This window comes from Crocuta crocuta, unplaced genomic scaffold (assembly GCF_008692635.1).
Source record: "Crocuta crocuta isolate KB4526 unplaced genomic scaffold, BGI_CrCroc_1.0 scaffold60, whole genome shotgun sequence".
Lineage (NCBI taxonomy): Eukaryota > Metazoa > Chordata > Mammalia > Carnivora > Hyaenidae > Crocuta > Crocuta crocuta.
The window spans coordinates 2,326,071-2,341,082 of record NW_027527145.1 but is presented as its reverse complement, the minus strand read 5'-3'; the positions used below and the strand labels follow the sequence as shown (position 1 = coordinate 2,341,082).

Below are 15,012 nucleotides of genomic sequence, written 5' to 3'. Positions count from 1 at the left end.
CACCTCCTTCTTGAGCCTTTAAACTTTGTCTTCCTGAAGATTTTGTTATCACCACATTTCTTTTATAACAGGCCTGCCCTTAGTTAGCTCAAGACTTCAGTTAGTTTCTATGCAAATGACTCCCAAGTCACAGCCCAGGCCCAGGCCCTCCCTTTCCTCAATTCCAATTACTTATTGAATAAATACCTACATGGATATCCCCTAGGCACCTCAATTACAAAAGGACCAATTGAAATAATATCTAGGAAGGATTTGTAAGCTATAACTCACTAAACACATGGTTATTGTTGATGTAGCCAAACTCAATCTTGTCTCCAAACCTGCTTTTCTGCTTGTGGCTGTTAATGGTGTAACCTGCTTCCAATCATCCACATTTGAAACCTAAGAACCATTTTTCACCTTTGCCTCTCCCTTCTCCCTACTTTCAATTAGTTATCAAGTCCTCTTACTCAGTGTCTTTTTCTTTCCACTTCTATTGCCAACACCCTAGATCAGAACACAGCCAACTCTTAGCTAGACTTTTAAAGTAGCTTAAATTATCACCTAGCCTCCAGATCCAATGAGTCTTTCTTCAGCTGTTGCAACATGAAAGCCCTTCACCAGTATATATGCCTTTTTAAAATGCCACCCATTCCTCAGGCTCCCTGATACACTACATGCTGGATGAGTGCAAGCAATGTCCTCTTCATTCTCCACTTGAAAGTCTAACAGACCACTTAAACTTGACTTGTCATAGACCAAAAACATGATTATTCACCCTCCAATCTACTCACCAATAAAATTCAACTCCATCCTCCAGATTACAGGCCAAAAATCTTGGAGTCATCCCAGATTCCTCTCTTTCTCTAATACATCATAACTGATTCCATCAGTAGATCCTGTCTACTTTCTAAATATAATTAGGATACAACCACTTCTCACCACCTCCACCATTACCAGCTTCATCCAAGCCATTATATCTCCCACCTGTATGATTACAATAATCAATCTTCCTGCTTCTACACCTTCCTGCCCAATAGTGCATGCTCAATACTACAGCTAGAGGGATCTTCTAAAAATTACATTCAGATCACTACATCTGTGTACACTGCACCCATCTGTTTCTTTCCACCTCATATGAGTTAAAAGCAGGTTCTTCTAACACCTAGGACATTACCTGGATTCTGCCCACCTCTCTGAGCTCAATTCCTATCGTGCTCCCCTTCATTCACTTTGCTCCAGCCAACTGGTTTCCTTGCTTGAACTCTTGCTTTTCTACTTGCTCTTCAACCTGCCCAGAAAGCTCTTCAACCAACCGTATGGCTTATCTCTCACTTCCAGTCATCTGCTTGAATGTTACCTCAGTGTTTCCCTCCCTAACCACCCTATAAAAAAGAGCAAATGCCCCTTTCCCTTGGTCACCTTATCCCTTACCCTTTCTCCTAATAGTATTTCTCCATAGCATTTACTGCCATTTGAAATGTTTATTTACATATCACCTGTCTCATCCTGTAAGATTATAAAGCAGGGATTTTGTCTGTCAGTGCCTATATCACCTATGCCTAGAAGAGGGCCCTGCCCATGGTAGGTGCTCATAAATGTGTTATTCTAGAGAATATTCTATCACTTTGATAATAATTCCTACCTCTTTCATGCCAAAAGTGGTCTGTCCTTTCTCTCTACTCCTCTAGTGCTTTAGCGCTATTCCTTTCTCCTGGCACTAACACTCGGCATTATAGTGCATATGGTGTGTGTGTGTGTGTGTGTGTGTGTGTGTGTGTGTACGCGGGCACGCATGGACGCATGCTTAGCTTATCTCCCTCATGAGTTCACATGTTGTTTGGAGAAAAACACATTAATGTATAACAAGGCACGCAGGATACATGCAGTTAACATCTGTGGTGAGAATGATGGATGTTTTATCATACTTAAGCAAAATAAACTTACAATGTTTCTTTCTTGTGTGTATAGCAAATTAAGATCCCTCCCCAAAGTTTTACAAAGAAAACTTTGTAATATCTATTAAAGACTATTAAGGAATTACATATAGAATATATATATAATTATATATATTTCATCTTTAAAAATATATACCTAAATAGGTATGACTAAATATAAACCAGATTTATGTGAATTTGAAAAAATGAATTAAGTTATAACTGCAAGGAATAAGACTTTTTGTGCTAATTCTTTAAGATACTCACTAAAAAGAGGCAAGAAAAACTTTTTCAGGACCAAGGCATGAGAGGAATCTGGATACCCGACACATAAGGTTACATATGTTCCAGAACAAACATGGATATGTTAAGAGTCCGATAATCTTCTGGTGGGAGGGAAGGCTGGATGGTCTCAGCTGGCCCAGAAATGGCCATATATGTTCTTTTAGCTTTCATCCTCTGGCACTGTAAAACCTTAACAGGTGTCTTTTCAGAAAACACCATGAGCAGATGCTACATCGTCCTCCTGGAAGCTAAAAGCACAGAGCCTGGCACCCAGGAGGCCACCAATATGAACCAAGTAAGCCACAGTCCAGAGGAGGCTGATCACTGCGTAAGGCAGAAATGGGAGTTCCCTTTGTTCTCCAGAGTGTCAAGTGACCCCAATAAAGCCCGAACACATTCTATGCAGGCTGAACCAGGCATGGGAGGCTGGGGTGAGGGTTCCAGGTCTAGCAGTGGCACCAACTTTCTTCCTAACCTAACATCACTTAGCTTCTCTGAGCTTCAGGTCCCCAGCTCTTAAGCAAGAATGGGATTATTATGAGAAAAAGGGGAAGGTTATACTGATCGTATTTTAAAAATCATCAGGTGTTACACACCAATGATTCTTATTAAGGCAAACATGACTGCACAGGATCTCTTGAAAACTAACTCCCCAAACAGCTTCAGATTAGAGAGGTCACCCCAGGCCACACTGATAAAATCTAGAACTTTTTGAGTGCAGAAGTCTTTCAGCCAGATTGTGAAGAATTCTTTCCTTCCTTCTCAGAGTTAACAGCATAACGTTACACTTCAGAGGGCTTACTGTGTGCCAGCAACACTGCCAACTGGTCCACATGCATTATCTCATTAAATGATGCCCTACTCTGGGTCTACCAGTCACTAGATCTAAGTATGTCCTTGTGAAAGCTACAGTAGCTGTGTCTCTTCATGTCTCTACAATCATCTAATACCAACCTTTTTACCTCACAGAATTGAGATTAAGAACTGGAGATAGTCTAGTAGCAAAATTTCCTAAATATAAAATCACTGACTGCCTTAAACAGCAAGTAGAAATTCCATGATACTAAGCTTTGGGTCCCTGGAGTCCTGAACGTTCAAGCAAAGAGAGGAATACATTTATTTATGCACTTTTAAATACATTCACATTAGGTGCTTTAGGAATTCTGTGAAGCATAATTAGTACCAAAACCTGGGTAATAGGCTTTAGAATGACCACAAACTAGAATGATAACATAAGAAACTTTTCACTTATAGGTTGATAGTGTAAATCAGTATTTCCCTATAGCAGCACTACTGATATCTTTAGGCTAGAAAATTATTTATTGTAGGAGGCTGTCCTGCGTCTTACAGAACAATTTAGCAGCATCCCAGGTTATAAAAGCTCTAGGTGCTGGTGGCAATACTCCATTCCCAACCATCCAATGTAACTAATCAGAAATGTCTGCAGACACTGCTGAACATCCCCCTAGGGACAAAATCCCCAGAAACTCACATCAACTGTATTGTCCTTTACTTTTTGTTGTCTTGGGTGTCTCTACAGTTCTATAGAATCTTTTGTCCAAAGTCCGTAAGTGAAATGTGTATCTCTTAGTTGTCTTTGATCATAACTTCACCTTGAATCAGTTTTCATTTCTTGTTGATACTGGCAGTAGATTTAACGGCTCATAGCTATATACCCTTACAACAGCTTTGTCATTAACACAGCTTCAGCCAAGAGGCATCACAACCATATTTTCAAAAGTCATGGAACCATACAAATCCATGCAACACAAAAGCACACATGAGGAAATGACTGCCACATATAAAGCATCAAAAATAAAGTGACAGATGTTAAATGCCGAATAAAAGCAAGCCAAAAATGAACAACCTAAGACTTCAAAGGGAATATACATTTCTCTTTCACCTGTCTTACGAAAAGGAAAGCATTCATGTTACAGGCAGGCATTTTTCAATCACAGGATGGTGAGCAATAATGATTTTCCAGGTAAGTAGTCTAAGCTCAACCACATACATACTGTCCAAGAAATATCATGAAGAAATATCTCTAGTTTCCTGTGGATAATCATTTACAAACATGGTTATCCACAGGAAACAAGTTCTAGATTAAATGCCTATACTCATTCCAATTTTTTGTTTTCATCGCAGCAAATCAGTTTAAGGAAATTATTGGCAACTGACAGAACACAGGGTGGGGGGGGTAATTCCATGTAAAAGGTTTTGATTACAAGTGGTATAAAACACACTCTAGTTTTCTGAAGACATATTCATATTACTTTCCTCAGTCTCAATTTACAGACAACCTTGCTTTATATGTGTTACCTTGGCTCTAAACTGTAAGGGGAACAAGCTATTAAAACAAATACTGTACCAACCACACATTAGCAACAATCTTGAAATAGTCTACAGAAGGTATTCGCTGCTGCTAGCTAGCTCTAGCCCAGAAAAATCCTTAGCTTTCTGAACCTGACATTTGGGTTTCATTCCTCTTTTGTTAACCCAGTCATACAGTCTATCCCTAAGGAGGAACATGAACAGTCATTGAAATAGCTGCACATGTTTACATTTGTACCAAGTTCATGTACTCAGTGTACTTGTATCCTCTTTAAGAAAAACAAACTGTTTATATTATAAAGCCTTATTAGCAGTAAAAATTCTTAAAGTTTTCATTTAAAATGCTCGAAGCTGCAGAGATTTTAAAAGCTGCAGAGATTTTTTTTATCGGTTAAAACAGCTTTCCCAGGGTGAATTGAGATTAGCAGATGCTTAAGCGTCATGCTGACAATTGCCTTGTTCACCCTCACCAATGAGAAAGCTTTAAGCACTTGAGGAGCTGGATAGGGAATAATGTGCCTTTGCATGGCCCATTGAAAGCATGCTGGGAGCCGGATTCTTAAAATCAGTGGCTGAGAAGTGCTTGCAATTAGCTGCCCTGTGGCTCAATTACACTTTTGACACCTAGAATGGCTATATTGCTTTAAATAGTTAATTTCAGTAAGTTCCAAAATTTCAGTAAATTCTAAAAATTATCAAGTGCTATCAAAACTGGATTTTTAAAGATGACATAAATCCCAGTAGGGGAAGATACTTAGTTACTAAGGCTTAGGCAGATTAAAATATTTGACATACTTAGATTTTCTTCTTGTTGGAAAACTATTAGCAGTTAGATTCACAAAGTTACACAAAGTCTGATGGAAAATACGGAGACAGAGCCACCTGGTTATTCTGCACTGGTTATTCTGGTTATTCTGGAGAATGAATAATTCTCCAGTGTGCAGTAAAAGGTAAAAGTATGGTAGCATTTGCTCTTAATTCTCCATTACTCTAGAAAAAGAAAACATTTCCAGAAGAGTTTAAAAGATTTTAACTTTTGCTGTTTGGGAAAGCTGATTCGGCTTTGTAACACAGCCATATTATAACCTTTTACCCTAATCAGGAATCGCGAAAATGCTTCCAAATTCTACTAAGGGAACATTAATGGCATTCACCATCCCAACTAATGAAGCTCTCCATAAGCTAGGAGGATATAGGTAATACCACCTGGATGAATGCCAACCTCAAAGTAAATGCTAATATTTCTCTCCATTATAGATTTTTCAAAAATACCGTTTTTAGGGCCTCAATATCCAGAAGTGAGAATTTTGGTCTAGGTAGCAATCAAATACCAAACTAAATATACCTAATCTTAGGCAAGTAATTGTGTTACCTTTAATTGATTCCTTAAGTTTAAAAAAGAAAACAAAACAAAACAAAAAGAGAAAGAGGATAAAAACTTGGATTTTAAACTTCTAATAAACGAAAAAGCTATTGCAGTCAGATAGCGCTTCATGCACTGCACGGTTGGACATAGAATTATCATCATTAGGCTGCAAAATTAAGAAAAAAAATCCCATTAAAAAAAAAGTACATGCATAGCACACAGCATCTCCATTCAGTGGCATGCCAGGACAGAGTGCGATGACGTATTATACAAATGACAAACAATATGCAAAGATTTCTTTTTACAATAAACTAAAAAACTTACCCATTCTCACCATAAATCTTTTGAAAGAGTCTAAGAAATCAGAAAACCAAAAATTAAAAGTTGTTTTTCAGTTATGTTAGTTTCTACATGTTCAATAACTTTAAGATTCTAACCTGAGATGGACAAATCTCAAAAGGTTTTATAACATTGTAATGTCTCAAATTCCAATTGATCTCGTATCTCAAGGAATCAAATTAAGCAAGATAAACAGTCTCCTAATTTACCCTGAACCAACAAATCCATAACAAAAAGCTCCTGTTGCCAGGAATAAAATGTTAGATTTGAATCTATTGATTTTAATCAGCCTTGTATTTGTCCATCCCAAAGTTGAACAAGCTAAACATCAAAATGGCAAGTTGCATAACACATAACTGCAGACACATTATGACTATAATTACCTACAGGTAAAATTTAGCAGACAGCAAATAACATCCATGCATTTAATAAAGTTTGCACTGAATTTTAAACTATAAACTTAAAAAGTCACATATTGATAATCCAAGGAACCTAGGTCAAGAGCAAAAATTATAATCAAGTTAAATGAAATTTGCAATGCCATATTTCAAGGGAAATGTTGACACAGAAATCATACATTCCAAAATATGAAAAACACAGAAAGCTATATTACAACCAGACTGTCTCAGAAATGCCTGGACATGAGACTGTAACGTCCGTAAACATAACATTTTCACGAAACATCATGTTACAGGTAGTACATAGTCTTCCTTAAGGCCACAGGCAAGGTTTACATATGTACCTTTTTAAACAGGCCTCAGCTAGCTGATTTAGAGGTGTGCAAATATGGAATTGCACTTTTTCCACGAAATCACCACAGGTTCCTCAAAACAACATAAATTTTTGCAGGATGCTTCAAAATGACTCGTGACATGCAGAGGTGGGCAACACAATGCCACTTTCTCACACAGGAAAGTTATACAAGACCATCCATTACAAGCCAAATCCTTGCAGAAACACACTCTGACCTCTCGACCATGAGCCGTTTCTTGTGCCTAAGTCGGCTGGCCTCCCGGATGGCCTCCCACCTCTGCAGGTCCGCCTCACTGCAGGGGCCGGGGGTGAAACTGACGGGAGGCACAGTCGTCCCCAGCTGCCAAGACTGGATCTTGCGAGTCAACATGTCATCTTTCTTCTGCCTGTAGGAAGGCACTAATACTCTACAGCTCTTTCTTTTTTCTTTGGATGGGAGTGTCCTTTCAAGTACACAGAGAAACTTGGCTTGAATTTCTGGAGGAAGAGTCCAGGGTTCAGGGAAAGGGACTGGCTGGTATCTATCTGGGGCCCCTGACAGAGGCACCTCTTTTTTCTGTGCTGGAAGTCGGCGAACAATCATATCATCTTTTTCTAGATCTGGAAGTACAAGTTCACCTTCTCTACACTGCAGAATTATATCTCGCTCCACAGGATCATCTTGCTCAGAAAACCTTCTAAAATCTTCGAAAGCCCGGAGAACATAGGGATTTGCATGGAAAGCACCAGTCTTTCTGACAAAGAAATCATCATTCTCTAAGTCAGGATCTAGGGTTGACATCTCGAGGTCATCTCTTTTATACCCTGGTGCAGAAGAGAGATTCTTTCTGCGTGTTATGAGCCTGGGGCCGGCAGTGGGATCAATTTTGGTATTTGTTTCAGAAGACAAGATGTCATCAGAATATGTTTGGAGGGCCTGAAGTAATAAAAACTGACTGAAGCACAGAAAAGAAAAAGGAAGGGAGAATCTTATTAAGCTCAGGTAGAACAGGTAATGAGGCAGCAGACCAACTAGTCAGTTACCATGGGTGAATTATGTTACGGAGCCACGAGAGGGATTCTTGCTTGGGAGAAAGACTAGCCTTTAATGCCGTTACCCATGACCTCCCTGGATACCATTTAGAGAAGCAAATCCAGAGTGTACTTCCCAAGAAAGGTGGATGCCATTCAGGCCAGCTGATGGGCCTAAACTGTAGACAGCACACACCTCCCTGATGTATACACACTTGCTTTTACCCTGTCCATATTCTGTTACCCATGGTGATGTAGTCCCCACCATAGAGAAGCGGCAATCTTGCAGAGTTTGAAGAGTTGGTCATTAAGCACTTTATGCAATAGGCATAGGTAGTCAGCAGTATTAAAAAAATTAAATGATGTGAAGATTTCCAAAAGACCTCAATGGGGACGCCTCGGTGGCTTAGTTAAGAGTCTGACTCTAGATTTCAGCTCAGGTCATGGTCTCATGGTTTGTGGGATTGAGCCCAGAGTCGGGCTTGATGCCTACAGCATGGAGCCTGCTTGGGATTCTCTCTCTCTCTCTCTCTCTCTCTCACTGACTCTCTCCTGCTCGTGCATGTGTGGCTCCCTCTCTTTCTCAAAATAAAATAAATAAATGACCTTAAAAAAAAAAAGGACCCTGATGAATCTTTGCTTTGCATTTTCCCACTAGACTTGCATGTTCTGGTGTCTATCTAAAATTTGTTTCCTAGGGCACCTGGGTGGCTCAGTCGGTTAAGCATCCAACCTCGGCTCAGGTCATGATTTCATAGTCTGTGAGTCTGAGCCCCGCATCAAGCTCTGTGCTGACAGCTCAGAGCCTGGAGCCTGCTTCAGGTTCTGTGTCTTCCTCTCTTCCTGCGCATCCCCTGCTTGTGCTTTGTCTCTATCTCTCAAAAATAAACATTAAAAAACTTTTTTAATTAAAAATTAAAAAAATAGGGGCGCCTGGGTGGCTTAGTCGGTTAAGCGTACGACTTTCGCTTAGGTCATGATCTCACGGTTCGTGCGTTTGAGCCCCGCATCGGGCTCTGTGCTGCCTGCCAGCTCAGAGCCTGGAGCCTGTTTCAGTCTGTGACTCCCTCTCTCTCTGACCCTCCCCTGCTCACGCTGTCTCTCTCTCTCTCTCTCTCTCCTAGAAATAAATAAAACATTTTAAAAAAAATAAAAAATAAAAATTTTACAAAATAATAAAAGTTATTTCCTTCTCCACATCTCTGCACATAATAAAACCACATAATTAGGTCAACTTTCACAAAAGCTTTTTTTTCCAAAAGACCAGACTATGCCACATGTACTATCTTGTACATTACTGTGAAGAATACTTAGTTCCATAGACATCCGAGCTCAGACGCTCCCACAGAAAGCAATACATTATGCTAAGTGTTATGAGTAAGGTTTCATGACCCAGCGCATCATGGTCAGAGGTTAAGGTAGCAGCAGAAGCTGGCACGGTGTCCCAGGCCAGACTCAAAGCAGGCAGGCTCATGCACACAGGTAACCTGGGCTCATCCGCGGCACCACTGGTTCTCCTGGCTGCATGGGTGTCCCGGGGGCTCCTGGCCCCTTTGGTAGCCAATTCCAGCAAGAGTGAACGTCTTTGGCGGTTGCTGTCTAGCCTATGCTTTGCTTTTTGGATTCTACTAAAAATGGAGGAGCTTCTGTGAGAGCTTGAATCCTCATCCTCAGAATCTGAATTCCTCCCACTGTAGAGTGATACAGAGAAAGAGGGGAGGGAAGGAGGAAGAGTTGGAGAAAACTACAACTACTGAAAAATACTGCCGTGCAGAAGGCTCTTTAAGATCCAGATCTGAAGAGTTAAACGGCATTTTTTTTCCAGTTACAGAGATTTTATAGGTACGAAACGGAAACTGAACCTTTCTCTTTCCCTCTCATAGAAAGTACACATGGAACACGCCCAGCCAGGCTGTCGAATAAACAGTAGAATAAGAGAAACATGCATGGAGACAAACCTGAATCCCTGAAATTCTTTATACCACGGTTTGTAAGTTTCTCTTTTTATTCTTTTCCAGTTCACATCTTCCGGGATCCAACATTTGGGAAGAAACTGATCAAAAGCATTCCCTGGGTTTGGCATGACTGGACTTAGCTTTCGCACATAAAGATCATCCTTTACGGTGTTGGGTGTACTTGTCTTTTCTTCTTTCTCTTCCAAGTAACAAGAGGAGTTTGAAGTTTCTTGTACTGTTGGCCAGTTCTCCACACTAGTGCCCCAAGTTCTCCTCTCATTACTGTTCAAAACATCCAACCAGTTAAGATACTGAATGAGCAGTTTGTGACACAGAACACAAAGGCATGCTTTCTGGCTCACAAAGTGTATACCACTGAATGAGACAAATTAGTTGCCACTCTCATCATTACAGTTCCTAGAACAAAGTTAAGGCATTATAACAGCATCTCATTTTAATTAGAGAACAGCGAGATACGCAAGGGCCAAAGATAATTATAAGATGTGTTAAAAAGAGATAAAATTGCAAACAATCTGGGGTGTTATGTATTAAAATCAACGTAACAGACATTCTGATCTAGGAGAATTTTTCTGACCTCGTCAATGCATACAGCCCAGTGGCTAATGGGTCAGCAGGAGAAAACCTTTGTGAATAAGAGCTAGGAGAGGTGGTTTTCGAGATGAAACACTCAGGTCTCTTTCTCACGTGGAATCTACGGTTGGCTAAGTCATCCAAAACTACGTCAGGCAACCTTCGTTCATCCTCGGAGTCCGAACCACTTTCAGAACTGTACACCTCCTTCTGACAGGAAGCTGGATTGGAAAAATCCCACTCTGCTCTGCTAATTTGATGGGAAATTAAAGGATTCTCGGTGTGTCCACTGAGATCAACCAAACAGGGAAAAAATGGAAGAAAATAACAGCTCACAGTGAAAAGCAGAAGTCATCCAGTAAGCTGAAAGATGTCAATAAGCTAAAGACATGCATCTAAAAAAAGAACCAGCACATCATAGGCTGATATCCTAAAAGGGAAGAAATATCTTCAGGATATGCATGACTAAAGATATAGGTAAGAAAAAAAACACATTTTCATTAGTGAAATCTTTTGGCTATGAAATACATTTTAAGAACCATTCCTTTTTCCCACATTTAAATATCCCTGCAAATTCACATAGCGTACTGAATTTTAAAACTCCATCGTCAGCTCGCATCCCAGTACCTTGGAAATGTTCCATCCGCTTCTGTATAGACCGGGCTTGCCCAACTTCTTCTGTTATCCTCGTATTTGTCCGGCTTCTTCTTCCTCAAGGGCGCTGGAACATAGGATGGCTGTCTACTTTTGTTGGGCAAAAAACGATTGAATGGTAAAGCAGATTTTGGTTCAATAGCTGAAATCCTTCGATAGGACATATCATCTTTATTATAATCCTGCATCTTGGATGGAAATTCAGAATCTGTGTCGCTTTCGCAACCTATAAAAAAAGCACGAGAATTTGCTTTACTCTCCAGATCATTTGTCTAACTGAACCCACACAGCATGCCTGCTTTGTCTTTCCCTTGGAAACCCAGGGCTCTTCTGCTAACTCTGGGGCATATTTTTAGAAATTTGTCATGAAGTTGTGATAAGATCCATTAGGAGGAACTTGCTTTGCATACTGGAGGCGCATGCGCTACATTCTTTTACTGTTGAACATTCGAAGCAGAAAATATCCCCATTAACCATTGAACTTCTTTTCTTCCCAATCCTCCTTGCCCTGTGACTGTACATAAAATTTATCGATGGAATACATATGACTAAAATTTGCAGTTGAGTCAAAGACACCTAAAATTAGATCAAAGAGTCATTCGAGGGAAAGTCTGTAATTTAAAATAAAGCATGCCGTTGTCTCAAATTTCTGTGAGGTGAGAGAGATAAGGGAGGACATGGAAAAAGCAGCAGAAAGCACAGTATCAGGAAGGGGTTGGATACATCCTAGTGAGATCCCTATAAGCAAGAGTCACACATTAGACAAGAGGTTGGGACTTTAATAAACATTTGGTCCAAAGGAATAGCGAGCCTTGTGTCTAAACGAACACATGTAACTCAAGGCTTTTCTCAGGGTGGCCACGAAAATACTGGGAACCTTGTATTTTGATTCCAAAATCAAATCAAATCATTTAAACACAAATTCAAAAGAAGACACTCAGATACACCTCAAGGTCAGATAGATACAAATGCTGATCTGTTCTCTTAAAGAAGTCTGCTCTTATAAAGACACAGGAAGAATAGAGACTACAAAATACTACTACAGATCCAAGCTGAGCTGTCTCCCTTTTCTCTCCCCTTTTGTTCTTCCTGCCTCCATGTATTTGCAAAGAAAGTTTGTAGATGTTTCTCGCTTCCCACCAGGGCTCCTTCAGAGGGTGGCTGTGCATGGTACCGGTGTAGCTGAGCTGCCGCCTCTGGGCACAGTGAATGCAGGGCAGGGTCAACCAGTGCTCAAGGCCATCTGGTCTCCTCCCTCCTGCCAGGCAGAAATCTACAGTAAATAACACTGAGAATGGCCTATAGGAAGTGGTTTCACACACCCTGGGAGACCATGAAGCTGGAGCAAGATAAAGGAGAAAAGCCAAAAAGGGGAGGAAGAACGAGTGGCTATGACCAGGAGGGTTAATGGTCAATGATCTGGTTGGTGCTTCCATTTTTACCACCCCTGAATATTACATTTGTTTGCAAATAAGAAAAGTCTTAAAGGTTCTCGCCCAAATGTGTACATGTGGAATTTTAAACACACAGGGAGATTTTCTACTTTGGAACTTTTAAAGTTAAAATCTGTTTATCTTTGAGTGCAATAAGGTTCCCCGCAGAGTAGGCAAATATTCTTAATATGGAAAGGGGTTTTGTATAAAACTGAGGAATTTGACTTTGCAATTCTGTTAACTTAAAAATATTATCCTAAGGGGGATGGTGATCAGTTTGAGACCTCAAGCAGGCAGCAGAATTTCAACACACTGACTGCAAAAAAGTCAGATCATCTGGGTGGCCCTGAGGCTTTTCTCTTCTTCCTCAGTTTTAAGTACCACATCTTCCCTTCCACACTCTTCATACAAGCTCTGCAATTTCTTTCACAAGATCAGGAAGAAGTGTGACAGTAGCCTTCTGCTTTCCGTCACACATACCAGGTATCCAGTCCACCAAGTATCTGGGGAGAGGACTTTAACTCCACACTTGGGACCACTGTATTCCCACATGCCTTCAGTCTTTGCCCCTGTTATTCTTTGTTGGCCAGATATAAACTTAAACACCTTGTGTTTTACGTTATCCAGTCAGGACAAAGGAATATAGTGCATTAAAGAACGTCAGCCTCTGCTTTTACAGTTTTAATCACTCAGATGAATTATAAACTCAGATTCATTTCCTTAAAACTGTACTAGTCATCTGGGCCATAAAAATGTCATACTTGCATATCAGACACCAACAAATAATTATAAAGGTTAACTCTTAGATATTCTTTTTTTTTTCAAATGCCACTACTACTCTAAAACCTGAAGTGGTTGTTATAATTAATTTGTTGATTATTTTTCAAAGCCAAATCCATTGTACATCCATTGCTTTTTAGTAAATTTACATCAGAACAACAACAATAAAGATTGAATTGTAGTCACTATGTGCTAAAGCATTTAGGCAAAGTGTCTCAAAAAACAAGATGGACAATTAATGTACATATGTAGAGAGAGGGGAATATATGTGAGAAAGCAAGCCCAGTAAAATGTTATGGTAGAACTAGGGAGAATTCACTGTAAAATTCTTTCAACTTTGTTGAGGTTTTAATAGTTTTATAATAAGAACATTAGGGAAAACAAGTAAAAATATAAAAGTAATTATCAAAATAACCAGCAGAATAAAATGCCTAACAATTTAGCACAAATTCACGAGAACTTCCATTATTTTCACATTGATGGTAGAAGCACAGAAACTTTACTTGCGGTTTTGATCTATCCAAATTTGAATTGTTAGAGGTACATGTTCGGAATTTCTGACACCACCCGATAGCCACTGGAAGGGGACATGCATTTAAGTAACTGATGTAGCTGTAAAATTAGGATTCTTGTAATAGAGTAACTTTCATTTTATGTTTTTTTCTCACACTGTCCTAGATTGGTCCTGAACCTAATGAAAGCAAAAGAAGTTTCCTAACATCATGCTAGTATGGCTACTTACTTATCAAAGTTTAGCATAATAATCTATCCTGGTAGATATCAATCATTCTTTTGGAAAGACTTATAGACATATTTTTTTTCCCTCCTTTTCCTTAAAAGAAATTTTTTATCTTTTGGGAAGAAAATTATTCAGAAACTAGACCAGAATTTTATAGAAAGTGTCTTTTTTATGTTTAGATATATCAGTAAATAAGCCTCATAGCACAGATTATCAAACCTGCATCTGGACAGAAGAGAATTAGGATAGATCATCACTGATAGAACAGGTCATAGTTAATGTTCTCTTCCCCATTCTCTTCTAACCACGGAATGAAAAACAAGTGAAACAATTATCACTCTCGTGGTAATATAGTGAGGAAGAAATGAGAAAGGAAAAAAAAAAAAAGAAAAAAGAGAAAGAAGCCCCCAATATTTTAGTCTCTATGGAAATCCACATCTTTGTAAAATTTTTGCCCCCATCGCTTTAGGTCCATTTTCCTATTCTCTCATATTTCCAATTTTCTCTTAATATGCAAAGGAATACCAAATACACTGACGGTCAAAAATGTAACTCACCCTCACGTCCCCCTCTCAGCGTGATATCAGAGGAGCAGCTTGTGAATGACCTAGACCCCAAAGAGTCCAAGCTTTCAAATGAATCTTCTCTCTTATGGTTGCCTGGAGGAGGAAGTTCTCCACGTTCAGCACACCAGAGATCACCGTAACCACTGTCCCTGCCACTCCTTTTTAGGCACCGGGGGTCTTCAAGAGCCTAAAGGAAGAGTTTTTAAAGAGAGAGAGTTAGCATAAACTTCCTAAGACGTAATCAGTCATTACTTGTTTGTATAGCTCAAGTTGTGCTATTTGATAGGTGAGGC

The 15,012-nt window shown here is 39.6% G+C and overlaps 1 protein-coding gene across 1 annotated transcript in view; it reads right to left on the bottom strand.

Moving 5' to 3' along the window:
- Positions 1-15,012, bottom strand: part of LMO7 (LIM domain 7) — a 192,898-nt gene that overhangs the window by 39,458 nt on the left and 138,428 nt on the right. Inside the window, exons 7-11 of the mRNA XM_077761210.1 lie at positions 14,711-14,906; positions 11,175-11,427; positions 9,960-10,238; positions 7,206-7,925; positions 6,223-6,252 (exon numbers count right to left, since the gene is read on the bottom strand). Of these exons, the coding sequence (XP_077617336.1) occupies positions 6,223-6,252; positions 7,206-7,925; positions 9,960-10,238; positions 11,175-11,427; positions 14,711-14,906 (1,478 nt within the window). The remainder of the gene's footprint in view (positions 1-6,222; positions 6,253-7,205; positions 7,926-9,959; positions 10,239-11,174; positions 11,428-14,710; positions 14,907-15,012) is intronic.